General features: G+C 46.2%; 1 protein-coding gene across 1 annotated transcript; it reads right to left on the minus strand.

Annotated features, from left to right (window-relative positions):
- Positions 1-367: 367 nt before the first annotated feature.
- Positions 368-12,450, minus strand: SMIM13 (small integral membrane protein 13). The gene is made up of 2 exons (XM_083517839.1): positions 11,770-12,450; positions 368-5,258 (listed from the first exon to the last, which is right to left on the minus strand). The coding sequence occupies exons 1-2, from the start codon at positions 11,843-11,845 to the stop codon at positions 5,074-5,076; spliced, it is 261 nt and encodes an 86-aa protein (XP_083373965.1). The 5' UTR covers positions 11,846-12,450; the 3' UTR covers positions 368-5,073.
- Positions 12,451-16,108: the final 3,658 nt, after the last annotated feature.

Below are 16,108 nucleotides of genomic sequence, written 5' to 3' on the forward strand. Positions count from 1 at the left end.
AAAATATGCATTTAGAATGTCATCTTGTTTAGAATTGTAGGAAAAACAATTGTTGTGGCCTCTCCTGCCCTGAGATTGCCCGGCCAGAGTTATTCATGCTCCTGTTACATGAGGGTTAGATTACCGCAATGTGTTGCTTGTGGGACTGCCATTTAGCTCCAAGACATTCCTTCGGTTGAAATAATGCCATGCTCCCAGCCTCACTGTCACTGCCTGGCTGTCAGAAAGCCTTGCTGATCCACTTGTCAACCACCCAGAGACCTACCAGGAAATCCCAATCTACCTTCTGCCTACCCCAGCTCCAAACCTTTGGAAGTGGGCACGCCATAAATGAATCATGTGTACAAAAAAATCCAGATGCAAAACGTTTGGGCACCCATATCAAGCTGGGTTGTTTACATTTTATTTGTCGAGTTACTGGTGGAGTCAGTTTTAAGTTAAGAAATAATAATTAAAAAAGAGAAAATAGTTAGCATGATGGAGTCAGAACACACAAAAACATTTGGTACAGTATACATATTTAACCAATGAGCACAGGAAACCTCATGTGTTGTTACTGCGGCCATCTAAGTATAACGCTGGCCATGACTGATGTTGGAACATCTGCAGGTGCAAACTAATTCACTGTGAACGTCACCGGGAGCAGCAAAACTACTTATCAGCTGTGATGCAGTGAACGGCATATCCCAGAGATGACTGCAACAGCAGTGCTGTGAATGTACGATTCAGAATGTGTTATTTTACAAAGCTACCTGGTGTTTCCACAATGTGACACCTACTAGTTGCACTGCGGTAGAGACAAAGGAGCATTTTGTAAGCAAATGGATCTTAAATGCAATCTTCATTTTGGAGGGGGGAAGAATAATATCTACTATTATTTCTGTTTATGTCTGCATACCGAGTGTTTACCCAACTCATCTGCAGAAGTCGTAACGATGTCGACAGCTAGCGGGTCAAACTACTGAATGCCATGTTCATTAAAATGGTTGCAATACTAACAGAGGAAGCGACAAACATAAAACTCTCAACTCCCTTGCACGTATTAAAATTCCATAATGTTTGAAGAAAAGATGAGCAACAGCTAAAATAGGTTATCTTAAATGGGTCCAGATGAAATAGGTTGAATTTTAGGTGAAACGGGGGACAAAGAGCAGGCTTGTTTGTTTTTTAAGGCAAAATTCCCAATTGCAAAACACGTGTCACAGCTGGACACTATGTGCAAAGTGACACGCACAATGCCACTCTTGCAAGTGGCAAGCTATATAGAGAGCACATGCCCCTATCTCCTATGAAGCACTTTCACATAGTCAATAGCCCATGCTTGCATAGGCCAAAAGCTGCAACCCTCTGTTGTTATTATTGAGTAAGCAGCAGTGAGAACGGTGGTAAATTTCCAAGTAAACCTGCACGGAATTTCACTGGGTCTCACATAACTTCCACAAGCCTTGGTGGCGCAACGTGCTCTAAGGTTCTGAAGAAAACCCTTTATCTGCTAAAGGTGCAATTTATTTTAACTCAACTGCACCACTTCAATCCGCTCCAGCTAGCCTTTGTGGCTAGAACCTGCCTCCACTTCTTATGTGACTGAGTCAACTCATAGTCACTGATCAGTTTAAAGAGTACCTGCAGTTAGGTAACCTTTCTATTAGTCTTTGGGCAAGTCCAAACACTGGTGCAGGTTTGTGAACGATAACGTTGTTGTCGTTTGTACTAAATGCAAGCTTGCGTTAAGGAGAAACCGATCGGATCTGCTTGAGGTTGCCCACTTTGGAGGCAGAGAAGCATTTTGGCCTCCCCCTACTCAACTACCTCAATCCACTGTCACTGAAAGCTCTTCAGTCTCTGCTTAGGGGCTGTTTGTGGGCCTGGGAGAATCTTGAGGTCATCACCACCTGCTCTTTAGGGCATGAGTCAATGGAGAGTCCATGGCGTCACATCTCCCCACCAATGCTTCCATTAAGAAAGGAATACTTCCAGCTCAGGGGAACAGCCCTCCTCCTCCAACCAGACTTCCAGAGATCTTCCCTAGGCCTTTTTGGGGACTCTGACTAACATCACAATTCATTTGAGAACCTTTTAGCACAGGCTGGGGAACCTTGGGCAATCCACACGTCATTGGATTCCAGCTCCCATCAAGCCCAGCACAGCCAATGATCAAGGGTGATGGTAGCCCACCAACATCTGGAGGGCCGAAGGTTCTCCATCTCTGTTTTTGCAGGAAATGCTCATGAACTCAATACACAGCTAACGTGTGTAGCATTTCAACCAAACTCTTCACCACAGCCAAGCTTGACTGGGATGCAGGAGGGGGCTGGGTGGGAAGAGTACTCAGCCGGTAACTGATTGGATAATCCAAAAAGCGGAAGCTACTTGGTGTGGACCAAGCATGTGATGTGCAAACATAGCTAGAAGAGTGCTACATTGTCGGCAGGCGCAGTGCTACTGGTATGAAACAGACTGGGGCAGCAGGATTGCTTAGGGATTTTTCCAAAATGTCAGGAGGAAATGATTACAGGTGTCCTGCTCAAGAAGCAGTGAGCTGGACAAGGGATACCAATCTAGCCAGAAGGGCACCGTGTCAACAAGCTTTCCCTGAGCCCTCTGTGTCACACTGCTGAATGCTACATTGAAGGAAAATCTAGGCAAGCAATAAGTCCTCATCAACTCCGAGTCCCTGTGCTTCTTTGCTTTGAAGGCGAGGTCATTACAGCCCTGTACAGCCACAATTTTGCCCACTCCTGAAACTGCCCGGTGGATGATCCATTCCTTGGTTCAGAGGGAAAAGACAACAAGCGCTAGTTTTCCAGCCAAGCAGCTATGGTACGGACATTTCACCAAGCTGCAGGAGGGGTGTCTGGTGCCCTTCCACATCTTTGAATGAAATGTATCCTAGCTTCCTCCCTAAGTGAAGCCTTTTCAGAATATCTATTACAGAGAAAAACAAGAGCCATCAGAAACAGGATGAAAACTTCAAACAGGGGTCACCTACATGGCACCCGTAGCCCTTTCCAGGAGCTGCTCTGCTTGCCTCCACTGAAGTCTTGAAGGAAGCATTTTATAGGAGCCAGTAGAATAGGTTACAGTAGGGGCATGGTTACATTACACGGGAGTGCAGGGCTCATGAGAGTTTCACAAATTTGAAAATGTCTGGTGAACCCTGAAAATCAGCAGGTGCAACACAGAGTCTAAAGGGAGGCAGGGAACAATCAGTCATTGGCTTTCATGGACAAATAAGTTTTGCGCTGCATTTTTTTTTAAAGCTGATATCATCCAGTGGACTGTTGTTATATAAATCTGATAAGGCAACCATTTGTGGGACGGATTGGGAGGGGGGAGAAAATGAGGCAGATTAGTCTGAAAACAACTGGCATTATTTAATTTCAAGTATTTCCTCCCACCACATCCACCTTAAAGAAGCCAGTTGCAGAAATCTTTTTTGATACGCCAGGGTTTTCATTTGCAACGTCTCCAGATTTAAGAGCATCGTTTTTTTTACGTGCACAGACCCAGGTTTGCTGTCATGCAGTACATAAAACAGGCCTGTACTGCCATGTTCATTACATGCTCCAATAGGTATTAATTAAAAACAGAACAGAGAGGAGTTTCCAAGAAAATAAAATAAGAGCAGGGCAACCACTTCAGAGGGTGGGAAGATAGGAGCCATTGATGGGTTTGTGAATATTGTCATCTTCAAATTGCTTTTTGCTTTTCCAGGTAACTAGACAAGGAACAAACAAAAACCCGAAACAAACAAGGCTCTTGACCCAAATGTTAAAGGAGGTCACTCAAGGTTGCTGTTCAAGATGAGGAGTCTATAGATAAGAGTCTTCAGGAGGGCTTGATTTCAGCTGCTATCAAGCATTAAGACACTTTTCCGTAGTCATTGATGAGCAAAACTGCAAGGAGTTGAACAAGAAGAAAGTCAACACAACTCAACAAGACACATCCTGGAGTTGAAGGAAAAGTCAGCCATGAGCATCCTGGGGGGGCATCATCATCTCTTACCTACCACTGGTTCAAAGTCAGTATCAGTTATCTTCTACTACAGTTACAGGTGCTAGTTCTATGCATTTAGCAATACTGAAAGCAGTGTCAATCAAGTGGGGGCTCCCTTTGCCCGAAGGCAAAGCAGAAGCATTTGCTAAACTGATCATTTGTTTGAGGAACAAAAGATGCAAAGGTCCCAGTCATACAATTTAGCAATAGGGCGAGACTATGGTTAAAAAGCTGCCCCCCAGAGGTTTGTCTGTAACTCGTTTCAACTGATTTTTGGTGCAAAGGATGCAAAAAAAAGAAGAAGCTTACTTCAAACCAATTAGTTAGTGCCTTAAAAAAAAAAAAGATATTCCATGAAAGGTTTGTAACAGATACTCCTGTCCTCTCTCTATTATGGAAATAAGAAAGGATTTGACGACACATACACACTCCTGCACAAGCCTGATGAGCTCTTAAGATTAAAAGCAAAGCAGAGCAAGGAACTGCTGTGCATTGAAACTAAAATGCTGTGTTTCATTGTCCACTTATGTTTAAGTCAGTTGTCAAAGCCTCCGCATGAGCCTAACAGTGAATTTAGCCTATGGACAGCGGCACACTTTTAGGCCATTGACCAAAGCAGAACACCCTTGTGTAAGTGGATAAGGCTCAAGTAAAGACACGCTTCCTCTTTGCAAGACGTAGAAATGAAGGGTCACAAGAGATGCCACCTGCGATGAGTTGCAGTCCTACACAAAAGCAGTCAGTAACCATTTTCAGCTTTGGGAAGCTCATCCACAGATTCACGCTGGGCCTAACCACTGAAGAACAGACCCAGGAGTGGCACTCCCGGCCGACTCTTCTCCCAAGCAGGGAGGAGCCATTTCGGCTCCGCTCTCCCTGTTTCTCTTCGGTCCCATCTTGCTCTCCATTAAAATCTCGCCGGAACCTCTTCCGAAGCAGTGCATTGTTAAATTCCAGGAGTAAAGGAATTCACAAATCCTTGGCCGCCCTCGTTTGGCGTATCAGCAACACCAAACTACTAAGCCACAGAAGAGTCGCCGGCTGCCCATCTCTTGAGGATTGCCCAGGAAGATCCAATTAAGTTGCTTCTTCAGCGGGTGCCCTTCGCTGCCGGGCAGATCTCCTCTGTGGAGCGGCTGGTACATCCTGCTCTGCTTCGGGCTCAACCACAGCATTATCCCCTTGTTGAGATCCTGTGTCTCCTATCAGCTCTCGTAAGAACCGGAACTGCGACAGGAAGAGGTGCCAGACAACGTACCAACCTACAGAAGGTGCCAGGAAAGGGAAAAAAAGTTGTTGTTGTTGTGAACATCTACATAGAAAAACAAGAAGAGGCTGTGCCAGGGCAACTAAACACACACACACACATTTCCCCATACACAAATAGATGTATGTGTAGATGTTTATGTTACCTTTGGCACACACAGAAAGCTTAAGTGCCAGTGTGATGTAGCTGCTGGACTGTTGGGCTGTGACAGTGAAGATTCAGGTTCAAGTCCCCACTCCACACATCATCATCATCACAACCATTATTGTTTTATATACCGCTTAATCAGCAAAGTGGCTTCTAAGAGGTTTCCAAGTATAAAAGACAATTACAAAATATAAATGCGTGTTAATTGAAAACACACAATAAATACACACAATTCCATCAAAACATCAAATATTTTAAAAGTACAATATTTTAATAAACATTTTAAACATGCACATTTAAAATGCGCAATAAAACAAGCCTGTTAAAATGGAATAACAATTAAAGCAGGAGGTTGGAGTCCAGAGATCAGGGGCATGCTTGTCTACACTGATATGTCTCCAAGTGCCAGTAGGATGATAAAACTTCAGAGGCAGCGCTATTTTCCTAGAAAAGGAGGTGCTGAAAATCACTGTGAGCAACTCCTTTGTTGTCTTATAATGGCAATGGCACCCAACTGAGAGGGGCAGGAACTGAGTTCCTGTAAGTTCCCCTGGGGGGAGCCCTGTTCAGAGGACTTGTAAGGATAAAATGCAGAGATAGGAACATGTGTGCTGCCTTCACCTCCCTGGAGGAAAGGCAAGACAACCTATCTAACTGTTGAGAATCAGCGTGGTATAGTGGTTAGAGTGTCAAACTAGGGCCAGGGAGACCAGAAAGTTGTATAAATCCAGACTGTAAAATCCATAGATTTCAAGTCAATGATGAAAGAAGCTGAAAGGCAGATTGTCAAAAAGGACAGCCGTACTGCAAAAGCAAACATAGCGACAGTAAAAGCGAGCAACCTTGAATAAAATAATAATAATAATAATAATAATAATAATAATAATAATAATAATAATAATAATTTATTTATACCCCACCCATCTGGCTGAGTTTCCCCAGCCACTCTGGGCGGCTCCCAATCAAATGTTAAAAACAGTACAGCATTAAATATTAAAAACTTCCCTAAACAGGGCTGCCTTCAGATGTCTTTTAAAGATAGGATAGCTGCTTATTTCCTTTACATCTGAAGGGAGGGTGTTCCACAGGGTGGGCGCCACTACCGAGAAGGCCTTCTGTCTGGTTCCCTGTAACCTTACTTCTCGCAATGAGGAAACCGCCAGAAGGCCCTTGGCGCTGGATCTCAGTGTCTGGGCTGAACGACAGGGATGGAGACGCTTCTTCAGGTATACAGGAGGCTGGTTATTAAAGGCTTTCAGGTGTTCCTGCACCTGCCAGCTACATGCTCACATCAATTTTTGTGGTTTTACAATCCCTTGTTTTTCCCTATCCAGTTACACCTCCTGGTTGCTATGTTTTTTTAAAAAAATAAAAAATCTATGCCACAGATCACTTGTCCGCAGGAAGCAAATACTATATTGTCACAAGACACCATCTAATGTTCAAAGCCTTTGGTGGTTTGGTGGAAAGAAGCTCCTTTTACCCAACACCCAAATGCTGAAAGAGTTAAGCTTGAGCAGGTCACCTGGAAAAGCAGCAAAGCAAAAGTAAACAAAACCCAGCATCTTTTAAAAGCATCTGCCAAATTCCTATGGGCACAAGCAGCTGCTTTTGGTTATTGGCAATGAAATAATCCGGAACACCTCATCTCAGCATCTGAGGATAAGCAGCTGTATCCATCTCAGTCACAGCAGGACCAGAGCAACACAAGGAGCGGAGGGCAAGCGCCATAGAACACAACCCCTGTGACAAGTCTGTGTTCTATTCCTAGAATCAAAGTTCTGGGAAGAACTTTGCAGGAAGAGCGATGCCCCCACCACCTCTCAAGGCAGGCCGTTCCATTGGCAAACAGCTCTTGCCACTAGGTTGTTACCACCTGGTGGAAACTCTAGCTCACATGGCCCTTAAATGTAAAATGTATGATGATCTCGGCCAACAATTTCTAGACCATCTATGTATCCAACATGGAAACCAGAGACGGCGGTTATGCGCTTCTTATTACAGGGGAGAGACCAGGAGCTCAACAACACAGTAGCTAAGTTCCTCTATTTGATTTTTTTGTCACCGAAGTACGCTACAGGATCCTGCCCGTGCTGGAAACCCACAGTGATGAGGTGGATTGCTCACCTCCTCTGCCCTTTGGCGGGTGACTGTGCCGTTTGGGGGGGGGGCGATGAGATCGCACTGGCCTATCTATTCTGAATGTATTCTGAATGTTCTTATGTGATGCCAATAAAGGTTACTTGACTTGACTTGGTAGTTACACCTAATGTTTGGCCAAGATCAGTTACCCTGTAACATCCACCCACCGGTTCTAGCCCTGCCCTGTGGAGTAACAGGGAACAAGCCATCTTCTGTGTGTGGCAGCCTTTCAGATATTTGAAGGCCGCTCCCAGTTCCAGCCCAAGACTTTCTGCTCCCTGCCCATATTCTTTAGCAACATGAATTTAAATTTAAATTTCCCAACGTCCTCAAGCTTTTGTTTGCCATCAATGAAGGCCTTCAGTGAATACAGAAAAGGTCAGGAAATTACATTCCACGCATAATACATACTATACTAGGTGAAAATTGGAAAAGATTTCCAGTTTCAGGTATCAGCAATATAGATCCCCCCCCCCAAACTTGATGCCATGTTCAAAATGCTTTTTGGGAAGCGACTCTAAAACGTCTAGGATTTGCATTAAAAGGAGAAAATTTCATCTATCACTTGTGTAGATGTCGCAAAAGCTGCACTTGGCAATTTTCTACCCAACTCTTGTTGTGAGAGGAATCTTGCAACTAACGTGGGGGTTACTTTATGGGGATTGCACCTAAAGCCAAAATTGTATATGGTCAAAACCCATCGGCTGCAATGGTAGGTGGGATTGCCAAAGTCATTTTTCCTGGAACCTCGCCCCCTTTATTATTTATTTATATTGCCATGTATGTAGAGCTGAATGCGCACAAATAAATGCATGTAAGTTGCATGCTTACTGTATGTATTTAACAGGTGTTTGTACACAAGCTGTGTGTCTCCATGAATTGTGAGAGTATCAGAATGTGGTGGGGAATCTCCTGTCAAGAATGGAACCCCTTCCCCGTTCCACATAAAGCCATCTGGACACTTACTTAACAATAGCTACAGGATAGCATCCTTCAATGCACCAGAGGCAGCCATTTCATTCTGTCTAATGATAAGGGTCCAGCTCCAACTGCTATCATATCACCCCTTAAGTGTCTTGGAAGTCAAAACATGCACAGCTTTTTCAGCCACTTATTTGCCTCCCTGCCCCCCAATTTTATAAACCATGCCTCCATTTCAAAAAAACGCTGCATATGTAACATCTACAGCTGTAAATTTTGTTCTACGAAAAAGTGCTTTCAATTTGACCCACATGGGTATTGAAAGAAAAACATTCATGGCAATTTAGTCATCCAGGCCAAAATCTTGCAAGTGTCTTATTTTAATGCACCAGGTGTTGTGGCTTCATTGCAAATGTAAAAACCCTGCAGGGTTTACTAACTTCTGTCATTGTCACATACCATCACCAGTGATAAAGCAGTGGGAAGGGAGCAGTGATGCCTAGGGGTTGTGAAGGATCCATATTTCTGGATCAAGGAGCTTGGAGCTGCGAGAAAGCTGTTGGTTCAGCAATGAATGTCCAGATCAAATGTCTCTTTCCTGGCAGCGTGGAAATCTGCTGGGGCACTGCTCCCCTTTCTCCTCCTTTTGGGAGACCTCAGGTTTCAGCTGGGCAGGACTGAACCCCGACAATAGGCTCATGACGAGCTTACGCGATGCTCACTGACTCCTAAGAGACTGCAGAATGTGACACCCCTCTAAGCTTCGTAAGTCTTGGTTCAGCACTTGGTTCAACATTCCTTTCATTTTTATGAAGAGCTGCCTTATACCAGATCAGGCTGTCCATCTAGCCAAGGACTGTCTAACCCCGAGGGCCCCATCCGCACTATCCATTTAAAGCAGCACCATACCACCTTAAACAGCCATGGCTTCTCCCAAAGAATCCTGGGAAGTGTAGTTTATTAAGGGTCCTGGGAATTCTTAGGAGCACTCTAAGTGCAACAATTCCCAGAATTCCATGGGAAGAATGGCCACCTATTAAAACCACCCTGAGAACTGTCCTTCTGTGAGGGGAACAGGGGTCTCCTAACAACTCTCTAGCAACCTTAAGGAACTACAGCTCCCAGGATTCGTTGGGAGAAGTCATGGCTACTTAAGGTGGTATAATATTGCTTTAAATGTGTAGCACAGCAGGGCAGCAGCTTCCCGCATTACCTGCTACCTGATCCTTTTAACCAGCGGTGCCAGCAACTGTGCCCCCCCCAGTGGTGAACATGCTCATCCCACTATCACCCCTGCCAGGCAATTTTCTTTCTGTGCATTGGCCAGCTGCAAAACCTGTATGATTAGAGATAAAACAGGGCAAAAATAAATGGATGCCAGCTATCATAGCACCTGTGGCTGTCTTAAAAACCACCAACTGCTTCCATTCAAGCCCAGTGGCGTAGCGTGGGGGGTGCAAGGGGTGCCGGCCGCACCGGGCGCAACATCTGGGGGGGCGCACTCGCCACCTCCAGAGTCGCCGAAGAGCCTCGGGGCTCAGCTCCTTTGGGAGGAGGGGTCGGGCTGGGTGACCAGGGGGAGTAGCAGGCGTTAGCAAGGAGGTCCGGAGCCGGAGCCTGGCCAGGATCGGGCGTGGGATGGGGCGCAAGAGGGAGGGGAGAGTCGAGCCTGTCCGCCCCGCGAGGACTGCTGCGAAGAGGCGGGAGGGAGAGGAGGCCCCTTGGAAGGAGCGGGCAGGTGCTGGGGCGGCAGTGCCGGGCGGGGGCCGAGGGGTGGGCGCCCCCCTGCGTGGGCATCGCCTCGCCGCCGCCGCGGGCTTGGCTGGGCGACCGGCTGAGGGGAAGCGCCAAACAAGGCCAGGATCCAGGCCCCCGCTCTCCTTATTTGGCACCCATTTCCGGCTCCCGGGTGGCCCCCTCCCACCCGCTCTCGCTACCAGTGGAAAGAGAGACGGAGGAGCAGCGGAACCCGCAGCCTTTGCAGGCGCTGCCGGCCGGGAGAGGGGAGCGCGGCCCCGGCCAGCCGAGGGATCTTGTGGCGAGGAAGGAGCCCAGTCTGCGCCCTCCTTCCCCACAGAGCTGCAGAGGGAAATCAAGGTTCTCCTGCTAGTTTCTCTTCTTCTCCCCCCCCCACTGCGTTACAACCGTGCCCCCCCTCTCGGTGCACATAGCACGATTGCAATCTCTCTCTCACCCCCCCCCCCAAGTTAAACTAATGGAGCAAGCCAGCGCCAAAGATTTGTAGAACTGTGAATACCCGGCCCAGGCAGCAGCAAGAAGCTGGCAGCGGCGGCAGGTTAGGGGTTAGGGGCGCAAATTACTTGCCTTGCCCCGGGTTAGGGGGCGCAAATTACTTGCCTTGCCCCGGGTGCTGACAACCCACGCTACGCCGCTGTTCAAGCCCAAAGCTCTTAAGGGTTAAATAACTACACACTGTCATTCAGATAACACAGACTCTTCTTAACTTCATTCCTGGCTATTTTTGGAAGCTGGAGGATGATTCTTTATTGCTGCTGTTTTGGGACTATAAGCTACTGCCTGGACACCAAGATAGACTCCATCTAGCAAACTTCCATGCCACCAAAGTCCTTTTTATCAGTTTGGTCTTTTGAAAAGAAATCTAGATAATCAACTCTGGTGACATTTTACAATCTCAGTTGGAATTATATTTTTAGTAGGTGTTTAGGTTTTCATCTTTTCTTGAGTAAAAAAAGGGAAAGTTGCCCATATTCTTTCCTCCACTCACCTGCCTCATCACAAATCCAGGGTGTGTGTGTGTCCTAACACACCCACACAATCAGAACAACAGGTTTAACGTGAATCCATTTAAGGGCCTCTTGTCTGACTATTCACCCCTAATAAGAGTGTGGCTTGTTTATTTTTATGTCTGTCACTTATATTTATATCCTGCCTTTATTCTAAGGAGCTCAAGAAAGCATATGCTGTTCTCTCCTTCTGTTTTATTATTAGAACAACCACCCTGTGAGGTAGGTAAAGATGAGGGTCAATGGCTGGCCCTAAGATCACCCAGCGACCTTCCTGGCTGGGTGGGAATTTGAACTCGCATCCCCCCAGGCTTATTGCAGCACTTGTGGCTTTCTAGCTGGACCACAATGAGGATGATAATTTAGCATCATTCCCAAAATCAAAGCGGACAAAGAAAGGCTGGGGAAATCATTATTGTTTCATGCTATTGCACCTTTCTCTTCTTTCCACCACAGGAAAGGGAACGGAGAGAGAGGAGAAAAGCAAGACACTTCTGGTTACTGGAAGACAGATCAATAGAAAGTACTCACCGCAAAGCACTAGCAGCAGAAAGCAAGCGAGGGCGGCTACGACGACCAACAAGGACAGGCCAATGCTTTGCCACATTTTCGCAACTAAGAGCTGGGGCTTTGCTTTTTACGGTTCCCTTGGGTTAACTGCGGGAAAGACGACGAGGAGGAGAGAGGCGACAGCAACATCGCTGCCCGCCAGGAGTGGGGAATCCACCGCGACAAGCAAACGGATGGACTGGAGCGCGCCTGCCCCCTTTCCCGAGGGCTTCGCGCTGGCAATCAAGAGGCAGGGAGTTCCGCAGGACGAGGGTTCCCGGAGCTCGAAGGGTGGAACAGGGGAAATAAATGAAGCCTAAACTACTCGGATTAAAAATTAGTCAGGGTAAGGGGCTCCCAGGGCTTTGCGGGGTTAAGAAAGCAAGAGGAGCGGCGGCACCGGTGGTCCCGAAAGGGAGACGTGCAGCTGAGATTGGGCAGAGCGCTATTTCCTCCCGGCCCGGAGGTTGAGAGGCGGCAGCTCCATCGCTCCTTCCGCGGGGGGAGGAAGGGCGCCAACACCGTCGGCCCCCTCCACCAGCCGCAGAGTGGTTTCTCCCCCTCCCTGAAAACACCCCCGGCAGCCGCAAAAAAAAAAAAAAAAAAAAAGAGCCGGGAGAAGGAGGGAGGGAGCTCAGCTTCCCATCACCCGGACATGGCTGTCTCTCTCTTTTCTCCGGACTCAACAGCGAGGGCATCATGGGAAGTGTGGTTTTAACGTAGAGGTGAGATCCTTGGCTGCGCACGGAAGAAAGCGAGCGACTGGGACTTCGATTCCCATCGGGCCTTGCGGGTGAAGGCCCGCCTTCCCCGCGCTTGGCGCAAGTTGATTGAAAGACGCGGGGGCGGGGGGGGGGGAGAATTGTCATAGATCCAAATCAGGGCAGTGGTTTTCTAAATCAGGGCAGTGGTTCTCCAAATCTCTTCGGATGGCTGTGGAGAGCGTTTTAGATATAAAAAAATTGAACTTTCACATACACACACATTTAAAACCACGTATTCTTTCTTCCATGTCTGCAACCTAGCTAGAAGAGCAAGAGGCTCTGGTGTTTAAATGTACACAGTATCTTTGCAAGGGAGGAGGATGGGCGGAAAATCAGAAAACAATGCCCCCTGTTAACTTGGTTGGCCACAGACCCCAGTGTCCACCCAGGTTGAATAGCTTCATGCAAAAATTAAACTCACTGGGTTACAAACACACCTTTACTAATCGTGAAAGGATAGCATGGAATTTGAGAGGGTTGATGAATACTTTAAAAAGCATCGTATGTAAGAATGAATATCACAAACATAAATGCCACTAACAAGCATAGCATACTACCAAATACAAAAATTGGACAGAGTGCTCCTGCTTATTAGGGCTGCCAACTTACTAAAACCACGCTTAAAACTGAGTGGTTTTGGATATGGTTCTTTTCTTGTATCTTAATTATTGGTTTTGGTAGATTTTATGTACTGCATTATTCTAAAGCGGTTAGTCACAGACACTGATGAATTAAAGCAGATTAGCAGAGATTAAATCCTGCCGCCTTGGCTGTGCAAACCTGTTCCCTCCTGAGAACAAGGCACATAGCCAAGGCAGGATTAAAATCCGTAGTTCCGCCGATCAGTGACATCAGCTGATGGGCAGGTGAGCGTGGTTTGAGGGAAATGGCCTCATGGGCCAAACTGGATCCTCTGGCAGGCCAAGATTGGCCCAAGAACCAGGGTTTCCCTACCCCTGAGTAAAAGCATCAAATAGTAGGAGTGGTATAAAAGGTCTGGCAAATACCTGAATAAACAGGTATGCTTTCAGTTGTCAGTGGAAACAAGCCATAATTGGGACCCACCTGATCTTCATGGGCAGTGGCGTAGCGTGGGTTGTCAGCACCCGGGGCAAGGCAAGTAATTTGCGCCCCCTAACCCGTGGATTTGCGCCCCCTAACCCTAACCCCCAGATGTTGCGCCCGGTGCGGCCGGCCCCCCCTGCACCCCCCACGCTACGCCACTGTCCATGGGGAGCTCATTCTCAAACTAGGCACCACCGTGGAGGATTAGGCAAGAGTAGGGTTGCCATATTTCAAAAAATAAAATTCCCTACACCCGCAAAGTTGTTGAGCTTTCATTGACTTTTGTTCAATACATGAAGTGTGCAATGTAAATGAGTAAACGTGAACATTTAAAAAAACTATCGGGACTTAAACTGCCAGTGCTATACTCACCAGCTTGTAAGTCCCACTGAACACAATGGGGTTCACTTCATAGATATAGACATATGTATGTATCATTTATTTTATTTTATTTGGCTGCTGAAAGAGCTCAGTCGGTAGAGCATTAGACTCTTTATCTCAGGGTTGTGGGTTTGAGCCCCATGTTGGGCAAAAAATTATTGCAGTGTAGGGGGTTAGACTAGGTGACCCTCCAACTCTGTTCCACCTTTCTCCTAGTACAGGACACAAGGTGGCTCACAGCATGAATTAAAACAAATCCAGCTGCAAATACACAATCAATAGAATATTTTGAAAAGCACAATTAAATAAGTAACCATATTAAAGACAGCACTAGAAAAAAACCTTAAAACTATTTAAAAGCACATGAAGAATAAGAAAGTAAGTACAATATTCATCCTCAGAAGACCTAGCCACAACAGCCAGTTGGCGGCCAAATACCTATCTCAAGAAATAAGTGTCTGCCAGTGAAAGGAAAACAAAGCCGATATATCTGTTTAGGAACACACTGCACATGACAGTGAAATGCAACAGACAGCAGGAGGCATACATAACAGAAGGCAAATATGGCTATAATCGTTATGATAATATAAAATGGATAAGAAGGCAGCTGTTAATCCACTCCAACACACTGAATAGACGGGGTCACGTTCAGTCAACAGCCTCCAATGATTCATTGCCAGGGTAGCTAAGGACAGCAGCAACCTTGTTTCTGATTAATGATTTTCCACGGACCAGTTGTTGTCCTTAACCTCAGTGCCTTGTGTTTGTTTAGTATATAATGTGGCAGCAGGATCTAGCAAACCCTTTGTGACCTGACGTTTTCATTTCTATGCCTTGAGGAAGGCAACAAGAATTCATGTTACGTGGTATTTGCAGTTTGGCTTCTGTCCATTTCTGACACAGCAGCAAAGCGCTAGGTCCTCTCTCTTAAAATAATATTCCCTGCTGTGTGCGCCCCAGTCTCTGAGTAGTGAGAAAATTCAGGGGTGCCAGCACATTCCTCACATTTGGTTTCCTTGGAATAAAGGGGACCAAAGATTGTAATTCATGCTTTTACTTACACATACATCCAGGCTGAGTATAAGTTGGAAGATCTCACAGCATTAACATTCCAACAAATCTTGCTCTCCGATTGGGTTTCTAGGAGGAGAGGCAAAAGCCACGGCTTTTGTTTCAGCACAGAGAGCAAGTCAGGCCTTTACGTCTTCCCAGCTATGTTTTCCCAGAGCAGACAAGACTGGTCCTTGGCCTATTGTTCTCTTACATCTCATATACCTTGGTCTACAGCCAGGTGAGGGAGTTAAGGCCTGCCTCATTTTCTGGAAGTGACACTAAGCTTGTTGTTTCTATGGCAGCACACCCTGTACTTGGACAACCCTTTTTGTTATGTAAAAAAGAGTCTTAACAGGCTTGTCTAGGGCCATTAGCTTAACAAAGAGACTGTCTTAAATGCAATACTTCCCCCCCCCAAAAAATATATCTTACATTACATTCCTTTATCATTCTCATTCCTTTGCTTATTCAATGGAACCTTGGTTTTTTGAGTGTCTCAGAAGCTGAACGATTCAGAACCCGAACGACAAAAACACGAAAGTGAATGCTTCCATTTTCGAACGCGCCTCAGAAGTTGAACGGCTTCTGAGGTGCGTTTCTCCATTTTCTCAATGGAATTTGCCAACCGCCCATTGCGTATTGGTTGTTGAATGTTTCGGAAGTCGAATGGTTTTCCGGAACAGATTACGTTCGACAACTGAGGTACCACTGTATTTCATGTCCTGCCTATGATTTCATTTGACTATAGTATTTTCTAAAATAGTCTGAGAAGGGTCTCCATTCTTCCACAAGCAGTTTGTCTCTTTGGTCTCTTATTTTTGCTATCAATTTTGCCATCTCCACATAGTCCAATAGTTTTAAAGTCCATTCCTCATGTGTTGGAACTTCTTCATTCCATTTCCTCACATACAGAATTCTGGCTGCAGTGGTAGCATTTTTGTTGTTGTTGTTTAGTCATTTAGTCGTGTCCGACTCTTCGTGACCCCATGGACCAGAGCACGCCAGGCACTCCTGTCTTCCACTGCCTCCCGCAGTTTGGTCAAACGCATGCTGGTAGC

This window comes from Podarcis liolepis (genome assembly GCF_965112155.1).
Source record: "Podarcis liolepis genome assembly, chromosome: 8".
NCBI lineage: Eukaryota > Metazoa > Chordata > Lepidosauria > Squamata > Lacertidae > Podarcis > Podarcis liolepis.

Coding starts and splice junctions, on each gene's coding strand:
- SMIM13 (XM_083517839.1), bottom strand. CDS start 11,845: ATGTGGCAAAGCATTGGCCTGTCCTTGTTGGTCGTCGTAGCCGCCCTC. Junction 5,259..11,769: donor TCTGCTGCTAGTGCTTTGCG/GTGAGTACTTTC, acceptor CACCTTCTGTAG/GTTGGTACGTTGTCTGGCAC.